Source organism: Canis lupus, chromosome 37 (genome assembly GCF_003254725.2).
Source record: "Canis lupus dingo isolate Sandy chromosome 37, ASM325472v2, whole genome shotgun sequence".
Lineage (NCBI taxonomy): Eukaryota > Metazoa > Chordata > Mammalia > Carnivora > Canidae > Canis > Canis lupus.
Genome location: NC_064279.1, coordinates 13,057,982 through 13,078,094, shown reverse-complemented (window position 1 = coordinate 13,078,094; position 20,113 = coordinate 13,057,982). Strand labels below are relative to the sequence as shown.

At 37.3% G+C, this 20,113-nt stretch overlaps 1 protein-coding gene across 1 annotated transcript in view; it reads right to left on the bottom strand.

The window, feature by feature from the left end:
- Window positions 1-20,113, bottom strand: part of ICOS (inducible T cell costimulator) — a 73,156-nt gene that overhangs the window by 10,748 nt on the left and 42,295 nt on the right. The window contains exon 2 of the mRNA XM_035710892.2: window positions 13,336-13,471. Within this exon, the coding sequence (XP_035566785.1) occupies window positions 13,336-13,393 (58 nt within the window). The 5' untranslated portion in view covers window positions 13,394-13,471. The remainder of the gene's footprint in view (window positions 1-13,335; window positions 13,472-20,113) is intronic.

The following is a 20,113-nucleotide window of genomic DNA, read 5'->3' as shown; positions in this document are numbered from 1 at the left end:
AACAATGACATGCAAGGAAATAAAACAACAGAAACAATTGATGACAAAAACCCTCCAAAAAACCATATATTTGAATTATCAGATCCCCAATATAAATAATTGAACTTACTGCATTTAAAGCAATAAAAGATAAACTTGTAAAAAATAAATAAATAAAAGATAAACTTGTAATAATATCTAAAAGCACAAGAAACTTTAATAAAAAAGCCAACTAATTTGAAAAAGAATCAACTAGAACTGGCAAAAAAAAAAAAACTATGATTAAAAGTCAATGGATAGGTTCAAAGCATATTAGAGCTAAAGAGAGAATTGGTGAACTAGAAAATTAGGTTAGAAAAATTATTTGAAATGCAATCCACATTCAGATTTAAGAATCCCAACAAATCAAAAGCAAATTTTTTAAAGTATGCACGTTTAGACATATAATGAAAAGCCTAAGAGCTGCCAGAGAAAAGAGACTGATGACCTTCAAAAAAGGAACTATTAGATTGACGGGTGATATCTCAACATTAACAATAAAAAGTAGAGTGAAAAATAGTAAAGGTATATGTAATGAGAAACTTCGATAAATGATGCATGCATGTTATTTCGTGCATAATGACTAAAAGAATAGAAACCACATATAACCTAAGTGGACGTCACAAAATGCAGTCTAGTGGTTTGGGATAAAGGGAAGGAAGTGTTGGAATCAGGAAGGAAAACACCAGGGTGGGAAGGCTTCTGGGTGCCTTATTTCTTGAGCTGTGGTGATTATGAGAGTAAGGTAGAATGCCTTATAATTATTCATTAAATTGTACGTTTATTTTCACCTTTCTGTATAGATGTTTTGTTCTAGGATAAAAAAAAATTTTTAGGCATATAGAAGGAAAATAGTACTTGTTTCACTTTAAAAATAGAGAAAACAAGGGATCCCTGGGTGTTGCAGCGGTTTATCGCCTGCCTTTGGCCCAGGGCACGATCCTGGAGACCCGGGATCGAATCCCACGTCGGGCTCCCGGTGCATGGAGCCTGCTTCTCCCTCTGCCTGTGTCTCTGCCTCTCTCTCTCTCTCTGTGTGACTATCATAGATAAATAAAACATTTTTTAAAAAGCTTTAAAAAAAATAGAGAAAACAATTAAAGTAAAAGGCAAAAAGGACAGAACTGAGCATGAGCATAGGTGTAGTCTACATTAGATTAAAAGGAAAGTTGTGTGGTTTTTTTTGTTTTTTTGTTTTGTTTGTTTGTTTGTTTTTGCTTGGGGACTTATTTATCTGAAATTAAATTATGTTGCATGACTATTATTCTGATGTTTAGGTCTCTATAGTCTACAGCTGATGATAAAATCAATGAGCTTGTTCTCAGTTTCTTTAGAAATGTTCAGAGCACATTTCCCAAGGACTTTAGAATGACAGCAAGTAAACCACAAAGAGATCTTGGAGCAAAAGTGACTGTGGCCCCCATATAAACATGTAGACAGAGATGCTTGTCTTGTGTTTCTGAAGATGTTTTGTCAGCAGCTTCGCTTCTCTGCCCTGTGCCCTCACTATGACCCACAACCTCACATAAGATGAAATGTAGTAGCACTGCAGAGTAGTGGAAGTGCAATGCAGTGATTCCCAAGGAAACAAGAGGAAGGGGGTCCCTGGGTGGCGCAGCAGTTTGGCGCCTGCCTTTGGCCCAGGGCGCCATCCTGAAGTCCCGGGATCGAGTCTGGCGTTGGGCTCCTGGCATGGAGCCTGCTTCTCTCTCTGCCTTTGTCTCTGCTTCTCTCTCTCTCTCTCTATGTCTATTGTGAATAAATAAATAAAATCTTTAAAAAATATATGTTAAAAAAAAAAAAGAAGAAGAAGAAGAAGAAACAAGAGGAAAATTCTGGCCTTGCCATGAGCAAGTCTGTGACTCTGGTACCCCTCTGGACTACAGTCTCTTCATCTGTGAATTGAAGAAGTAAGACCAAAACATAAAGTTCCTTCCAACGCTTACTCTCTAAGGATCCATAATCAAAACATATCCAGATGAGACTGCAAACAACCTAGAAAGCTTATTACTTTGTTGTTGTTCCCATAATTCTCTTTGGCCCAGTATCTTATGGGGATATTCCAAGGAATCAGGAGAAACAAAAATGAATGATACATTCACATTGCCTGTGAAAGTATTTAGGTAGGGCAGGAAGATTACCTACATCTTTCTTGAGTGATAGTGCCAAAGGCATGTGCCATTGACAGCAGAAGAGTAACTGGGCATTCCAGAGTCTCTTGTCTGCTGGATACTATCTAACCTGTTCATTTTTTCATATTTAATCTAAAAACTTTAATCTAAAAACTAGGTGATCTTCTTACTATTAAATGTAGTGATAAGACACCTGGCTTCTGTATGTACCTATAGCTTAAGCTTTTCATCTGGAAAACAATTTGACAACTCTAAGCCTGCAATTTGAATGTTTTCAATTAAAGGAACCAGGTACGATATTAAATTAGTTGCTTCATAATTACTTTGGCACCTGTAGAACAGATAGGCTCAAATATCTAATTATAAACACTCCTTAGACTTTGATGACATTTAAAAAAATAGTATCAAATGGAGATCGTCCCTATAGCCAGGGCTAAAGCATTAAGTGGACGGCAGATAATTTAAGGGAAACCTGAATATATTAGTTTCTTATAACTGCAGAAACAGCTAGAATCTTTTCTCCACCCTCCCTGGATGTTCTCATCTCCAAATCTAACATTCAATCAAGAGTGCTAGTATCCTAGCACCCATTTTAATAGCTAGTGTTTGTTTTGGTTAAGTATCAGGTCTGTTTGGTCAGTTCCGCTGACAATACCACAAGTTAAAAATTGTATTAGCCTCAGCAATCAACCTCTCCTTGTTCTTCTTTTCTCTCAGCTTCATTTTTTTTCACGTGCAACCTCTTAATATAAAATCACCCTCCAAAATATCCCTTCTCATAGTCTTTGATATGTTACTTACCTTCCCTAACATCCCATCTCCCTCTCCAGTACTCATAGGTGCTCATAGACACTGCCTATGTTTCAGACACCCCCAAAACACCTCCTTCACATTTGTGTTTCCTGTAACATGATTCAACTTCCACCCAGCATCAAAAACAATCAGACCTTGTAAACTTAGAAATTATACGGCAAGTCTAATTCTTTTGTGTACAGACATCTGAAGACCCAAACAGGTTAGATTTTTTGTCTAAGGTCATACAACTTCTTGGGTGCATGAAAGATTCTGGGTTCACTCTAAGGTTGAAGTGCACGAGCAACAACCATGGGAAGTATAATGGAAGCAGGCAACCACATGAGGCTAGACACTTCATGATTACTATAGACTCTTACAGGATCACATTAAAATCTGTTTACAGGAAGAAAGCCTAATTTCCTATACCTGTTTTATGTCTGGTAGTTATCCGCTGCTCCTGCATCTAAACTTCAATTGGGCCAAACCAGCATCATCTCTCTGTAGGCCTATAAGAGTTTCCTAAATTTCTGTTCTCGCTCCTGCCCATTTACTATCCTCTTCAGGGAAGCCAGAATGATCTTCTAACATTCACAAATGGTGTCATTGCCCTGATTATAAAACATACATCTCACTTAGAATAAAACCTAACTCCTTAGCCTGGTGTCCATGCCTACATGACCTACCCACTTCTCTAACATCATTTTATTCCAGACACTCACTACACTGAAGTCATACTGCTCTTCTTTCTATCCCTCAAATATAAGCAGCTGGTGAAAATGTCAGTTTTCACCTGGAATATTCTCTCCAATCTTCACATGACTGCTTCTTACTTCTTCTTCTTACTTTTTGACTGCTCAATCCAAAATACACCCCAATGGAATTTTCTATCATATAACCTGAGATAAGGTATTTATCAATTTCTGAAGTTATCTGGTTTATTTATTTGTTTATTGTCTGACTTCTCCACTATAATATCAGTCTTCAAATCAGGTACCTTGTTGATCTTATTTACCAATCCATCCCAGTATCTACAATAGCACCTAGTATGTATTAAGTCACAATAAATATTTATTGGATGGATGGACAGATGAATAAATGAATATGTAGATCTCAGTGATGTTATAAATCTGGGGGGGGATGAATAGAAAATACAATGTAAAAACCAAAAAGGCTCTCAGAAATGATCAGTTAAGCCTTTCATTTTATATTTATATTACCAAGATAGAATGGGGGCAGAAAAGTGAGTGGCTTGCCCAGGATTAAACAGAGCTCATAGCTGGGACATGATCCCATGAGTTGCCTTTCTTCTGGAAACAAGTATGTGCAAATGTATAATCAAGCAAAATGTATAGTTAATCAATCAATCCCCTGAAATGAAATGTCAGATTCTAATGAAAATTCTGAGTTTCAAAGACACAGGTTCTTTATCTGTAAATATTCACTGGGTTCATAAAGATTTGTTTAGATGATTGATGATTCTCTTAACTGTTTTTTATCTATAGAGGAGAGGACAAGTTTAAGCCTGGTTGATTATTTAGATCCTCCAGAGAGCATACTCCTTAAATTTTCCCAATGTATGGCCACGACACGGGCCCCTGGACCAGTGATTTTTCTAATATATCCAGATAGTTTGTAATCACAGCATGTTAGTGACTTGTGATAAAATGCCATGTTGTATCTTTCAGCATTTAATATATTATTAAAAACACAATAAGAATATGTTCTCTTGAGTCCTGGTGATGGGTCTTAAAATCTGAATATTAAGTATTAGTCTTAGTTTTGCTATCATATCTATATACCTCTGGTACTCTTTAGATTATAAGTACTCTAGAAAACAGGTACTGTGTCTTCTTAATCACAGACTATCATGTCTAAAGGGTACAATCTTCTCAATAGAGGTTCAAACCTGTTAACCGCTGCTAACTATGATTTTTATAACCTTACTTTGTAACCTTACTTCTTCAAGAGTAAGTTCAGAATCTTTATATTAGGTGATTTCTTTAGGTTTCTAAATTGTTTAAGGGATAAGAACATTTGTATCCATAGGGCAGGAGCAGTGTGTGTGGCGGGGGGTATTAAAAATAAACAAACCTGGGAAAAAAGATCATTCACCTGAGAATTATAAACTCAGAAGAGTTTATTTGTAAATTGGTTCTTTTAATATTCCATTTCTTCAGTATAAGGTGGTGTTGCTAGAACCCATCCTGCCAGGACTCTTTATAAGCAGTTATATTAGCCCCAGTTGAAAACCTTTTGGCAAAAACATGTTAGAAAACCCACACAACTGCAGCATGTGAGACAGATCAGCAATTCAATTTCATTCTCCTCAATTCAGACTTCTAACCACAAACCTCCACAAAGATCTCAGAGTGATAGAAAGATAAGATCTCCTGAGTTCGCAATTATTGATAGTGCTTATTAAACATATTTTTCTGTAATCAAACAATAAATTTTAGCTTAGCACAGCTCATGAATGTGACATAAGAGGTGAAGCTCTAAAAACTGCAATGTTTATTTAGGTTTTGCTACACTAAGAAATTTTGGCTTTTTAAAAAAAAATTGCATTTACCACTTTTTTTTCACCTTTCTTAGAAGCATTGTCATTTCTTATGAATCTACTGGCTAAAACTTTAAGAATTCTGATTATGGATTTTTATACATGCATCATTTCTATGCTTACATTACTATTCAAAGGCATCCGTACTCTAAAGAGTTGATTGAAGTCAGCAAGGAGGATAGGCAAAATAAGCCCAATCTGATCTAAATTCTTAACATTTATAGAAAAGAAAGACAAAAATGTAAAGAAGAAAAGTGAGGAGAAAATAAAAAAGGCATAAGAGCATACAAACACACACACACACACACACACACACACACACACTAAATGTATGAGTTGTTTCTACTCTCCAAGGAACTTTGTGGGGTGGTGGGAGATAGGGTAAAATAACCCTTGGTCCTCTAAAATGTGCATCTTACTATATAATAAGGGAAAAAATGGAAGCCTGATTTTCTTCTAGTAAAAACTTTCTTCCTGAAAATGGAAGAATGCCAAATAGGTTATAAAACTTTGTAGCAATATTCATGAAGTAGTTAATTTGCAAACAAGTTATTTTGTTAGTTAATTCATTGTCATTGATTTGAAACTGTCCTACCAGGGAAATCACATGAGATTAAATGAACCCAAGTCTCTACCACAGAAGGGGAGGGAGAAAGAATGTTATTGGCACCCAAGAGTGTCCACATTACTTCCCATCCCTCAGTGGCCAGGTAAAGCCCTTTGGGCACATAAACAAGGCATTGGCTGGGTGAACTTGCTACATTTAAGGCTCCAGCTCTCATCTCTACTCCAGTAACCCACACCTTTATCTCAGCCACCCCTTCCCTTGGCTCCCATCCCTTATTTCCGATTTCCTTTCAACACCTCTATCTGATTTCTTCTGATAGATAAAGAGTAACATTTCCAACCTGAACTTTCAAACCCAAATGCCTTCATTTAAGGGAGTCAGTAGTCTAACCCCTTTCCCCGAGTCTCCTGATCCAACTGGCTACCAACTCTAGCTGACTCTAGCTCAAAGACATCTCTTGAATTCAGTTGCTTTTCTCTAGTTCTGTTGCCAATCCAGGATCCTTTTATGTCTTCCCTCATCTGTAGAATCTTCTTAACTGGCCTTCTCAAGAACAGTCTCTCCCCTTCCAAGTCCATCCTCCATGCTGCTCCCAAAATTGTGTTCACTTCCCAGCTTAAAGTTTCTATTATATTGTGGCTTATGAGATAAAAAAAAAATTGTGTTAGCTTGACACAAACTCCTTTCACAATCTGTGAGCCATTTATGTTCAAGCTGTACTAAACTTTTTGGTCATTCTTCTCACATCCTTAAACTGTTCCCATAAACTAGAATATCCTAGTACTTCTTTATCTTCCTAGAGACCCCCATTCATTCTTTAAGAATCATTTTTGATTGGTCTCCAAGACTCCAAAGACTCCTATCTCTATACTCTCAATAACACTTTATTTATGCCAATATATTTATAATGCATATCAGCTTGGATCATAATTGTGTTGTCTGTCTTTCTCATTTAAACCTGAGCTTCACAAGGATAAGTACTGTAGTATGGTCACCTAGGACCAGGAATGTATTAGAAGCTCAATGAAATAAATGAATGCTTAGAAAAACATGGAGGCTGAGCATGGTTGGCAAATGTCCCATAGTGGACTAAAGAGAAGAATAAGAAAAGTAGAGCAAGAGATTCTGTTTACTGGATTTTGGAGAACACTTGTTTCCCAGGCCAAAGGCAAAGACGTAAACTGAATGATGCCCAGCCAGTTCTCTGAAGCCTAATAGGTCAGGAAGTTAAATAAATAGTTAAGTCTTCAAAAGCTTCCAAATAATAATAGAACAACTTGTAAGCATTGAGAGTTTCTCGTGCATTGGATACTGTGTTAAATGCATTGCATTAAATATACAATTTGATGTTCATAACAGCCTTTTATGTCAGATTTTCTTTTTTTTAATTTTTATTTATTTATGATAGTCACACACACAGAGAGAGAGGCAGAGACATAGGTGGAGGGAGAAGCAGGCTCCATGCCCTGGGAGCCCGATGTGGGACTCGATCCCGGGTCTCCAGGATCGCGCCCTGGGCCAAAGGCAGGCGCTAAACCGCTGCACCACCCAGGGATCCCTATGTCAGATTTTCTATTTCAATGGAAACATTTTCTATTTTGAGGAAACTGAGGCTTGAATAACTGCCCCCAAGATTATTGAGTTAATATGTGATGGAACCATAATATGAACCTAGACAGTCTGAGACCAGAATCTATATTCTTAAGGAGTCTTTTAGTCCAATAATCTAGTCCAACCCTTAATTTTTTAGAAGCTAAGGCACAGAAGCCAAAGAGACTTGCTGAAAAAAGAAAAGAAAAAAAGAATCTTTTAACATTAAATTTGTTTGGGAAGTTATATTCATGTATTTCTTTCCTTCCAGTGTATTGGGTATATTAATGTCTCGAGTACTTGAAGTACTATTTACATTGATGCCACATATTTGAGAAGTTATCATACACCAAAAATATATAAAATAATTTCTTACATATGAAATTACTTTGTGCTGGACACACTCATTTCTCTAGACATCCTCATTCATCAACCATATGTGTTGAGCTTCCCTATGTATTTGAATCTGCAACACAGTCTAGTTCCTTGCTCTGACAAGGTCTAAATTCTTAATGGTTATTTTGAAACTTATCTGCCTGGAGACATGTAAAAACATGGATTCACATACACTTTCATCATTAAATAAGTACAAATGGGTACTATGAGATTTTTTGCTTTAGACCTACATAGTACAAAATAAACTTTAATTGTGAGTGCATTACAGATTTTATTTGTTTATTGTTTTCCATGAATGGATTTTTTCTGGTGCTGAGTTCTAGGAAAATAAAAATGTTGGCTGCAAAAAGTTGGATTTCTCAAATTAAAACACTACATTTAAGTGATCTCCAATTGCTTGTTGAAGGTGCCATGCTTACGTCATCATGGCTGACAAACAAAAGATTCTATCAGAATGAGTGGTTGACAGAACCAAAATTCTCGAGTCTGTCAACCTCCCTAAAGGCAACTTAATTTTTCTTAGCTTTTCCTCAAGCAAAGTAGAAGCAGGCATCAATACATTATATGTGACCCAGAGGAGGTCCATATTCCCAACATTTGACTCTAAATTCGCAAATCTTGGTCTGTTTTGATCAGCCTCACATGCTGAACCAATGAAAAAAATCACGTTTTGACTAACAGTTTTCATTTGCATTATATATTTTCTACATGTTATTAAGTTCCACTTTCCAAAATATATTTTTAAATTTTCCTAAGGTTTCAAATGCCAAAGGTCTTATTTTACTTAAGATGACCAAAAAGTGCCATTTGAAAGATCCAATTTATTAGAATAGCAGTAACATAAAAAATGCCTTTTATGAAGTAAATGTGAACCTTAGCTAGGGTATTGAAGGAAACAGAGGATTTTTGATTTGTTTAATTTACAAAGTTTAATAAATTCTTTAACATATAAAATTCATATCCTTAAGATAGGAAGGTAGCATAAGTTGTGGGTTTTGCACAGTTTACAACTGTGAATATTGAGACCATTTTTTTTAAGTCAAAGAAGTCTATGTACCTTACAGTGTACCTACAGTCTCATTCTACTAAGATAAGAATTAGGTCCTCTCTATGCACCTACATTCTTTTTCTACCAGGAAATGGGAGTATCCTGCTAACAAAGGTATAATATTCCATTTCACCTGAGGAAGTTGCTAATAGCAATGGCAAGTTATGAAAGCCACTAATGATGAAAACAAGGGACTCAAGATCTTACATGAGAATAATAGACTTGAAAGAATAATAGGTATGCCTAGAAAGAAGAGAAAAAGACAAACATAAGATTAAACAACTATGGGGCAAATTTAAAAACAAACAAACAAACAAAAAACTTCTCATGTCCACATATTGAAGTCTCACCCAGTCCCAAAAAATGTTCCTGAAAATCTTCACTGAGCTAGGCATATCTTGACACAACTCCTGAATTCCAATATTGAAATAAGTAGTTTACAGGATCCTAGAGAATTTTTTTAAGTTACTTACAAATTAACGAGAATCAGATGAGCATGGAATTATTCACCTGCAGTCCTAGAAGCCAGGAGACAGTGGAGGGGGATCCACAGACAATTAAGGGAAAAGACTTCAGCCCAGGAATCCTATTCCCAGAAAAGATATTAGTCACGTATCAGACTAAAAGAAAGACTTCTTTACCTGTGCTGGAATTTACAGTCCAGGGTATCTGAAGAAAGTAATGGAAATCTCCTGATGACTATATCAGAACAGAAATCACAGGACAGGACTGGATGGTAAGAGTGATGCTATCACTGAAAATAGGTGAAGGAAGTCTAAAGAAGGGATTCTTAAAAGAAGAGAAATACTGTAAAAGGAAACTAGCAATGATCTTCAATTATTATTTCAACAAATCCCAAGATTGGGGCAGGGGTACAATAACAGGAAAGCATGAGAATGGGACAGGAAGCACCTTCAGAAGTTCTCAGGTCAATGGAGGAGTGTGGGGTCAGCATATCAGGCAAGGCCATTGTCATTATTTATTTTAAGCCAATAATAAATAGACATTCAAGGTGCTCCAAACATAATGACTTACTCAGTTAAGAACTGTAGTCAACCTTCCAAATTACAGAGGCAAAGAGAGAAGTTAAAAGAAGCCAACCAAAATAAAAAAGATACAATAGCAAAGGAAAATTAATAGAAATAAACATAACAGTGAAGGCATAAAATCAAGTACAGGCTTATCACACTGAATGGGAATGGCCTGAATTCATATATGGGGGACAAAAGTTAACAATTTGGATTTTTAAAAACCCAACATGAGTACCTAAAGGGAGTTGTGGGAGGAACAGATCCCACAGAATTCCCTCTGAGCTCTAAGGAGGGACCCATCCGCAGACACCAAAGGGCTGTTTTTCCTAAGGTGATGGGATTTAGGAATCATGGATTTGATGGCTGGGAAATAAAAGCAAGGCTCAAAAAGAACTTGAAGGGTTCTGGGAGGAGCTGGGAGGATAACCATTATGAGACCTACATTTATTAAGCACCATTTGACTTCTATCACTCTTACTCATGTACAGCCTCCACTCTGCTCTCAGAGCAGTCTTCCTAAAATTAGAAATCATAAGGTCACCCACATGGTTCTCAGTGCCCATTACGTGTAAAAAGAGGGTCCTCTAAACACTGGTAAAGGTTCAAATTTTTTCCAGATCCTTTTACAAAGAGGAGCTTCCTATTGTTCCAGAATCATTGAGAATATGATTTTGTTAAATTTTACACTGAGAGTAATAGTTAAGAAATCACCAAGATCTCCAACCAATTAACTCACCAACTAAAGGCAACACTGAGAATTTCTCCCCTTTAACATTATATGTCTTGCTACTTCAACACAATGTGGACAGAATGTGAATATTGGAGTCAGATACATTACATTTGTGTTCTCTCTTGGTTCTGCCATAAATTATATGTAACAAATCACTTAGCCTTTGCTGGTCTGAGATTCTTTAAACATGAACTGAAAGTAAGACTAACTTAACCTTTTTGTGGGATGAGAAAGCCTACTTAGTTGGGAGGATTAAAAAGATGGCAAAGGAAAAGGAAAAGACTTGCATGTGCTTGGTGTAGGCTCTGAAGAATGGATAGGTGCTGGATAAATGCATGGTGATGGTATTTCGAACATGGAGACCATTAGCAATTTACAATCTCCATTTAGTCACTTATCCCTCAAACCAAAAAATGGCTTATCACATGGCATAGCTTTCTGTGTGGTAACAGTGAACGTTGGTTTTATTCTATAAGAGCCTAAGACGAATATCATTCTAGAAGCACAATTTCATCAGGTTAGTCTAGTAACTTGAAATAATTCTACCTAGGTTGGATCTATCCTTCCACAGAAAAAAACATGATTGTTAACTCAAATCTCAAACTGATAATAAACACACTATCAACCGTAAGTGCCCATATGGGCTTAGCGTATTGGGATATCTTTTTACAGCATAACCCTCAATGACTTGTACCAATATTCTTGGGAAAAAATCCAAAATCCTTTACATGGCCTGAATGGTTTTGCCTCTGCTTTTCTTTCCAGCATCTTCTTGTACCATTCCAAACCCTTTCCTTCCATGCTCAGGCATTTCTACCTTCTTCCAGTTCTCTGACCTTACTTCATTTCCTCCTGCCATAGATCCTTTGCCCTTCCTCTTTACCTGGTACAGAATGTTTTTCCCCCTCTGACACCATCCCCCTCATTTATTCCTACTTATCCTTCAGATCTTAATTCAAGTGGCACTGCCACAAAAAAGATTTTGATGAACACCACTCCCCAACTCCTCCCCCATATCCACCCAGTCTAGAGAGGCTTCTTTGTTACATTCTCTGAATTTGTCCGTAATTATTATTAATTCATGGGATTATTTAATTAATGTCTTTCTTCCAACCATTCAGTTAGCTTCCTGAGAGCAGGGACTGATGCGGTTTTGTTCATCATTGCACACACAGCAGCTAGCATAGTACCTCCTACGTGGCAAGTGCTTGGTGGTGCATGAATGAATGGATAAGTGAATGAATAAATAAATGAATATCAATTCCAAAGCTATTCATTTGTTGTTCATGCCACTAAAAGATCTCACTGGGTTGTAGACAGGGCATAAACAAGCAAGTAGCCCCAAGCTGACTTTGGAACTTATAAGCAGACTCTAATTGTTCACTCTTCATTCCTCTTAAGAGCATTTGAATCACCTTGAACTACTACGAGATGAAAGATTTGACCAATCTGTTATTGCTTTTTAATTCTTTGGAGAGAAAAGTAAAATCTATTTCTTTGTACCACTGCAAAATGTGTGTCTAGATGAGATTATGTCTACTAGAATTCTGCTTTCCCTTTTAGTGTTAATAGAAGTTAATAGAACTTTCCAAGTCCATATAATTTCACTTTGCTTGTGCCAGCCTCAAGAACATGGCTCAGAGGGGGGGGGGGGGGGCAGAGGGGGGAATACAAAAATATACCAAGTAAGAAACAGCAGAAACACATTTTTTAATTTAGTGGTAGGTCACATTATTTAAACCCTTCAAATAGTCTGATATATATACCATCTAAGAGAGAGAATTGAGGACTTCAGAATGCTGGTTTGTTTTTCTTTAATGTCTCCATGGGCTTAGGAGCCTTTTTATAGTGTCCACGACTCCTTGGCCTTTTAGAGGGACCCTGACGCTTAGTGTCAAAAAAAAAAAACTCTGTGGCAGCCTGGACATTTCTGACAAGAGATCACCCAGATAAGATTAAAATCAAAATCCTCTTTTTCAAAGTGTTTCCATTTTATTTTCTCCTTCTAAAAGAATTCGCGGCCCAGATGCCACGACTATTTTACCTTCATTCAGTTGACACAAGTCATTTTGCCTTTCATCTTTCTCTGAGAACAGTAAGCCGCTCTTCTACTTTATCTACTAACAGCTAACTCCAAGCAGGTAATTTAAAATTTTAATGGTCTGATGAAACATTTTTCTTCATCTTAAAAAACACAATATCAAAAGAAGCAGTACAAACTCCATGGCATCAGCTGTGACATGGTGACAAAAGCCCAGCGCCAAGTGCTTGGGACTTCTCTGCAATTGTTCCCACTTTCAAAAAATAAATAAGTAATAAATTAAATTTTTTTAAAAAAGCAAAACAAAACAAAAAAAACAGAAAACAAACAAAAATACCTTCTACTGGGTGCCTGATTTTTCTACCTTTTGGGTTTTTTAATATTCACTTGAATCATAACTTAATAAAAAATAATCGATGGGCCACTCACCTGTTAGGGCTTCAACTTGAAAGCAGAAGAGAAGGAAATACCAGAGGTCTGACTTCATGTTTGCTGAAAACAGATGCAATCCCCTCCAGTGTTCAAAGCTGACAGTGAATTCATGTTCTCAACTGTTTTCTATTTGCTGGAAAGGAAGTGGGTTTTGTGAGGGTTTATGTAGTGTCACACTTACCATTAAGGCAAGGAGGTGTCTTGCGATTGATGTCAGTGGCGATAGGAGCGGCATTATGGTTTACGGGGGGGTTCAGCTTAATCCATGGATTGCTGATAATTTTGAAAACAGAGAGAAACTTTACCCTCATTGTGGTTCCAATAAAACAAGAGAAAGAGACCATGCCTATTTTCAGAACCATCCCACTCCACTGAATCAATGGTTACTGGGGAATAACAAACTCTAAAAATAGCCACATGATAAATAACATGTTTTTGACACCTATCTTCTGCTATTTGCTCCAGAGATAGAAAGCCTTTGAAACAGGATAAGAAATAAAGGGAATTCTTACAGAAATTGAAATGCAGATTTATCTGGAAGAAGAGCAACACAGAAATCAGAGAAATATTTACATCACATTCACTGTAGATGGTAATTCTCCAAATGATGCAATCTATTTTAATCCAACCTAAACTCTGTTCTGCATATTACAGAAGAGTCTGTAGAAACCAGGAATTCTGTACCTATAGCTGCAGATGAAAACAAAAAAAGCTGAAAAGCCTACCCATGGTCTCCATCTCTGCAGGGCAATAGAACAGACAATAACAACAATAGCAATAATAATATAAATAAGTAGATTTGTATGTACATAAGTGTTTATATGAAATATTCATCTTAATGTAAAGTGTACATAAAATTAAATGTAAAATAATATATATTATGTATAGAATAGAATATAGCCAATATTATATTAACCTGGATTATTTGTGTATGTGTATTTATATTATGTTTTATACATATGGTAATTCATTTAACTCTCCTAACCATTCTATGAGGTGGGGACATTCTATGAGGTGGGGAAATTAGTATTTCCCATTTTACAGATAAGAAAAACTGAGCCATGAGTTGTAAAGTGCTGGCACAAGTCAAATAGCAGGTGGGAATGCTAGGATTTGAAGAGTATGGTTCCAGAGTTCTCACTCTTAACCAAAACAGGTAGAGCCACTCAAGCCAACCATCTAAAAGTCTGAACCAGCTTCTAAGATGCTGGATCCAGGGTTTATGGGGAAGACAGGATAAGACCAACTATCAGCCTGCAGAGGAGATATTCAGGTGAGAAGCTGAAATCAGGATGTCAGGGCAACCAAAGTTTCAGTCCAATGTCCAGGCTCTGAAGTAGAATCCGGATTTGGGGCTCTAGAAGAGCAATATGGGATACTGGACCAGAGCCAAGGGGTTCCAAAGATAAGGTAGGAGGCTGATCCTGCAGTGATTCCATTACATCTCTGTTTCCCCAGTGACCTTTTTTAGGCTCCTAGGCCTTAATAGTGTAAAAGACGCTATTTGAGGTGTTGAGCTAACTTGAGAGAAATAATGGGCCACCAAGACCACTGGGAACCTATTACCCTGATTTCCTTCTTTTCCCTTCCACTATGATCCCTGACAGCATCAAGAGGAAATGCCTCCAGATCCATTGTTATCGTACTTGAATCCTTTCCCAGCAAAAAGGAGGCAGTGTAGAATAATTGACTTTTTCTAACTTTGCTGTGGCCTAGCTCTGGAACTAAGTCTAGAGAGCTCTTACTTCATCCAATAAAAATTACCACAAATTCTAGAGCTCAGATATAGTTCTGCAGAGGACAATAGGGCAGGAATCTAATGAACATTTATTGAGTACATACCAATACGCCAGACACTGTGCTTCACATGAATGATCTCTTCCATGTTCACAACTACTCTGTGACAGAGATCTCATTATTATTCCCATTTCACAATGAGAAAACTGAGAGTTAGAGTGATTAAGTAATGAAGTCCAAGCTCACATGGTCAATAAGTAATAGAGTCAGGTCAAACCCAGACAATGAAACCAAATTCCATGGGCACCTTGGTGGCTCAGTTAAACAACCAACTCTGGATTTCAGCTCAGGTCATGATCTCAGAGCCCTTGGATGGAGCCCCACAGCGGGCTCCCCACTCAGTGGGAAATCTATTTCAGGACCTTCTACCTGTCTCTCTGCCCCTCCCCCTGCTCACTCTGTCTCTCTGTCTCTGTCTCTCTCTCAAAGAGTAGATAAACAAATCTTAAAAACAAACAAGAAAGAAACTTAATTCCACACTCTTAATTACCACACTATATTCACATGCTAGTCTTCATTTATCTGGCCAGAAATTACTGGCCAATGTGAATTGGGGGCCTCATATTTTGGTGGAAGAAGGGTACTTAGATCCTAGATGAAGTTCTAAAAATATTCTAATGCAAAAGAGTTTTCCTAATAAAATTTTGATGCAATTTCTATCTCAAGGGGCAAAAACACATGTGATGGTATGGCTTGGCTTTAGTTCAACTAGGTAGGGATATTTATTTGTTCTGAATCTGTTTGCTTTTTCCCAACCAACACAATTCTGTTTGTAAGACACTTGGTGATAACTGATGTTGAAGGGGAGCAGGCCTTACTTCAAAGTAAATGTACTTTATGTCAAAGACCGCTATGAGTGATCCTGTCCGCACCACCTCTTCTCAAAAATCTCAGTTAAGAATATGATTACTTGTGGTTTTAAATATTCAGAACTACTGTTCATGTGCTTGGAAAATAAACTGGGCAACAATTTCCGTTCACACCACAGGAAGCACTTTTTGTTTGCTTTTTTTTTTTTTTTTTTTTTTTTCATTTTTTTCATTCCATGACTTAAGAGGGTTTTGATTTGTGTGTGCAGATGCCTGGGGTGAGGGCGGGGAATGGAAAATCTGTTAAATTAAAAATGGGATGTTTATTATTCCTTGCTTTGCGGGCACCAGCCTTGGTGATGCTGTGGGCTTGCTTTTTTGAAGTTCCACAGGTGAATATCTTTCTTTTGCTTTGCTTGAAACTTTACTGAAGGCAATACTTGCGTGTGGAGAAGAACCACTGAGCTCAAACAATGAGGTTTTTAAAAAGCACCTGCAAAGTTATCTGTACTTCACCTAAACTTGGTTTGCCACTCTCAAGTTGAAAAGCATTGAAAGAGAAGTGTTCACCCTAATCAGGATGGGTTCTCCTCCTAGCTTCTCTCTGTTGTTGAGTGGCACCACCCTCCAGTCACTAAATCATCCAGGAACCTGTGGTCAGCCCCTTCTGCCCCTCAGGAATTCACCACTGAGCCCTATTATCTTACTTCCTGGCTGTCTGCCATGTTGTTTTTCTTCTTTTCTTGTCAGGATCACTGCTTTAGACCAGGTCTCCACCATCTCTCCTGATTTTTCTGTCCCCACACGTGCCCCGTTTCTGTCTCCACACTCCAACAAGAGTTAAGTAATCTTTGTAAAATGTAAATCTAATTCACCCTGCTTCCCTGCTTAGCACCCTCCATTGGCTTCCTGTTAGTCTTAGATAAGGCCCAAACTCGTTATAAGCTGTTTTACAATAGGGTCCCAATTTAGCCTCATTTCTTGCCGCATTTGCTCTCTTCCTTCTCATCAAATGCTTCAGCCATATTGAATGATGTCATGTTCTACAAATTCCCTAAGCTACTCTTCCTCCCATTGCTGGGGGCCCTCTTCTTGTCCCTACTCTCTTTTCTCGCTACCCTAGCCTCCATTCTCCAGCATGAATCCTACCATTCTTCAAGCCTTTGCTTACAAACCCATAAACTCATCAAATAAGCCCTTTCCTGATCCATTTACTACCAACCACTTCCATAACTAGAGTCCGAAGAAGATGGCTTCTTTGCATCAGTATCTATAATGCTCAACACAATGCCTGGGCCATAGTAGATGCTTCATCACTATTTGTTGAATGAATGAGTGTTTGAAGAATTCTTAATTTTTGAATGAACACTATTACCTCAGGAGCAATCACCAATTAACACTTTGTTCTTTGAATCATAATTTGAGAGCAGAAAATTATCAAGATGTTTGTATTTCACATTGAAATTAATTCAATAAATATAATTATCCTGATTTATCTCTTATTTGACCATTTGTCCATCTCTAAACCAACAAAAGGACATTCTATTTTAACAACAAAATAATTTCTCATTTAAGTTATTAATTCATGAAGCTGAGAAAACTAATTGCACATTTCCAAGTATAGTGAAAACAGTCAGTGTAAGATGTGACTATCTAGTGATTTATTGATATTTTTGGCAAAAATAGCCCAACTTAGTCACTTTGGCAAACAAGACCTTCATCCTGATGAGTGCCACTGCTCAAAATATCATAAAGCACTCCCTGGATCTCATTCCCTTTAGCCCCTCCAGGGTTCTTGTCCCCTCAGTTCCATCTTTTGCCCCTGGACCACCTTCCTATAGCTCCCTCCCTTTCATTTAAAAACATGCTAGGATCTCTCCAGTCCTTAATACATACAAACACATTTCCTCAGACCCCGCAACCCCTGCCATCTGTTGCTCTTTCTTCTTTCTTAGGAAGAAGATGTCCACGCTCAGTCTCTACTCATCACTACTTCCTAGATGTTCTTGAATCCACTGTAGATTGATTTTTATCTCTAGCATTCCATTGAAACTCCTTTTCCTGAGCCCACCCATGAGCTCCTTAATACCAACTCCAACCAACACTCTCATTCTTCTCTTCTTTGACATCTCTGCATCATTTGATGCTATATATACTCCTTTATGTCATACTACTTCATCTTGAAATAGTACCACCCATTCCTGATTGAGTTATCACAGCCAAGAACCATTAAACTCTAGACTATTTCACATATGTTTAACCTATTCTGTGTTGAATAAAGTCTAACACTTAGAAGGAAACCTTTAGCCTCCCAACTTCAAACATTTCATTGAAGCCCCTCATTTTCCCCATATACAGTCAAAATCATTCCTGTATTCTTTTTAACACTCATCATCTCTAGATCCCTTCCAGCTTGGACTTTTTTGCCAGTTCTTCCTACGTTTCTGTTCTCCTAAGTGTTGATATTGATATTCCCCAGAATTGAAGCTTCAGTCCTCTGCTTTCCTTCTATATACTCCACCTAAGTGATTAAGCAGATAACACCATGTCAATCAGAAAATTACATGGGTTAAAATACACGCCCCATGTCTCTTCTGCGGCTCTTAATGTGATTATGAAAGCTATCGAAACAAATGTTTGAACCATAATAGCATTGCTGAAATGAGTACATAATCTTCCCCAAAAGACTGAAACTCAAAAGACTCACAAGCTCATATGCGTACAGGGGCCAGACAGATGGAACAAATGAATGAAGGGGACCTGGTATGAGGCAATAGGGAGTGGTGGAAACTGCGGCAAGTTCAAGAGCACATAGGAGTAGCAGCTGATTAGATCCCCCTATACGCTGCTACAATAAAATAAGAGTCCAATATAGCTATATCTGCTGGATTTTTCCAAATACGTTTCCGAGTCTAGCTGTGGGGAAATATTCTGATTTTTAAATTTTGCAACTTATTTTAAAAATTTAAAATAAAGTGTGAGCCAGCACTAAAGGAGGCAGAAAAAAATATTTAAAGATCCAATCAGTTTGGCCACAGACTATCAATTTTTAACCTCCGCTTTAAAAGATAACTCTCATTTGGCAATACATACATATACATATACATATGCATATGCAGTAAGAAGACTCTTGTTCTAGACCTTACTTCATTGTTTACCAGCTGTGTGGCTCCAAGAAAGACCCCTGACTTCTTTAAACAGAAGTTTACTTTTTATAACCTCAGTGGATTCTTGTGAGGGTCAAAAACTAATGGATTTGAAAGCTCTTAAGAACTATTTCATGCTACCAAAAATCTAATTACTACATATAGCATTTAAATTTCATGACTTTTTTCCATAAATTTCTGATATTTTAAAAATACTTCATTATATTTGACACATCTCAAATTTTAAACACAGGATCAAGATTGGTGACCCTCTTTTTCTGAAAACATGGCAATTATCATTGACCTTTTTTGGGTGGCTACTCAGAGTAAGATTTTATTTTATTTTATTTTATTTTTAATTTTTATTTATTTATGATAGGCACACAGTGAGAGAGAGAGAGGCAGAGACACAGGCAGAGGGAGAAGCAGGCTCCATGCACCAGGAGCCCGACATGGGACTCGATCCCAGGTCTCCAGGATCGCGCCCTGGGCCAAAGGCAGGTGCTAAACCACTGCACCACCCATGGACCTCAGAGTAAGATTTTAATAACTTCTTCCCAGTAATTAATGCATTTTTAGGAGGTAAAATAACTTCAAGCTTACAAAATTTATTCCATTGTAAAATTCTTTCTTTCTTTCTTTCTTTCTTTCTTTCTTTCTTTCTTTCTTTCTTTCTTTCTTTCCTAGCACCCTAAGGGCAAAGGTAGCTAAAATACAATACTGGAATTTGGTAGAAATTATGGAGGTTAAGTCAAATTACATTAGGTTCCTTGGGTTGTGCTTTGTGTGAACGGATGACACCTACTGGCATAAACTGAAAATCTGCTTTTTCTTTTTAAGAAGAAAAACGTTCATCTTTTAAGCCAGAAAAAAGAAAAAAACACATCTTGCAGAGTCCCACACTGTCAATTACACTAGTATAATTACTAGAGGTACAAGTCAAAGATTCCATGGAATCATGAGAAAATGTTCATGATACAATTAGTGGAAAAAGCAAGTTATATGTATTACATATATATGAAG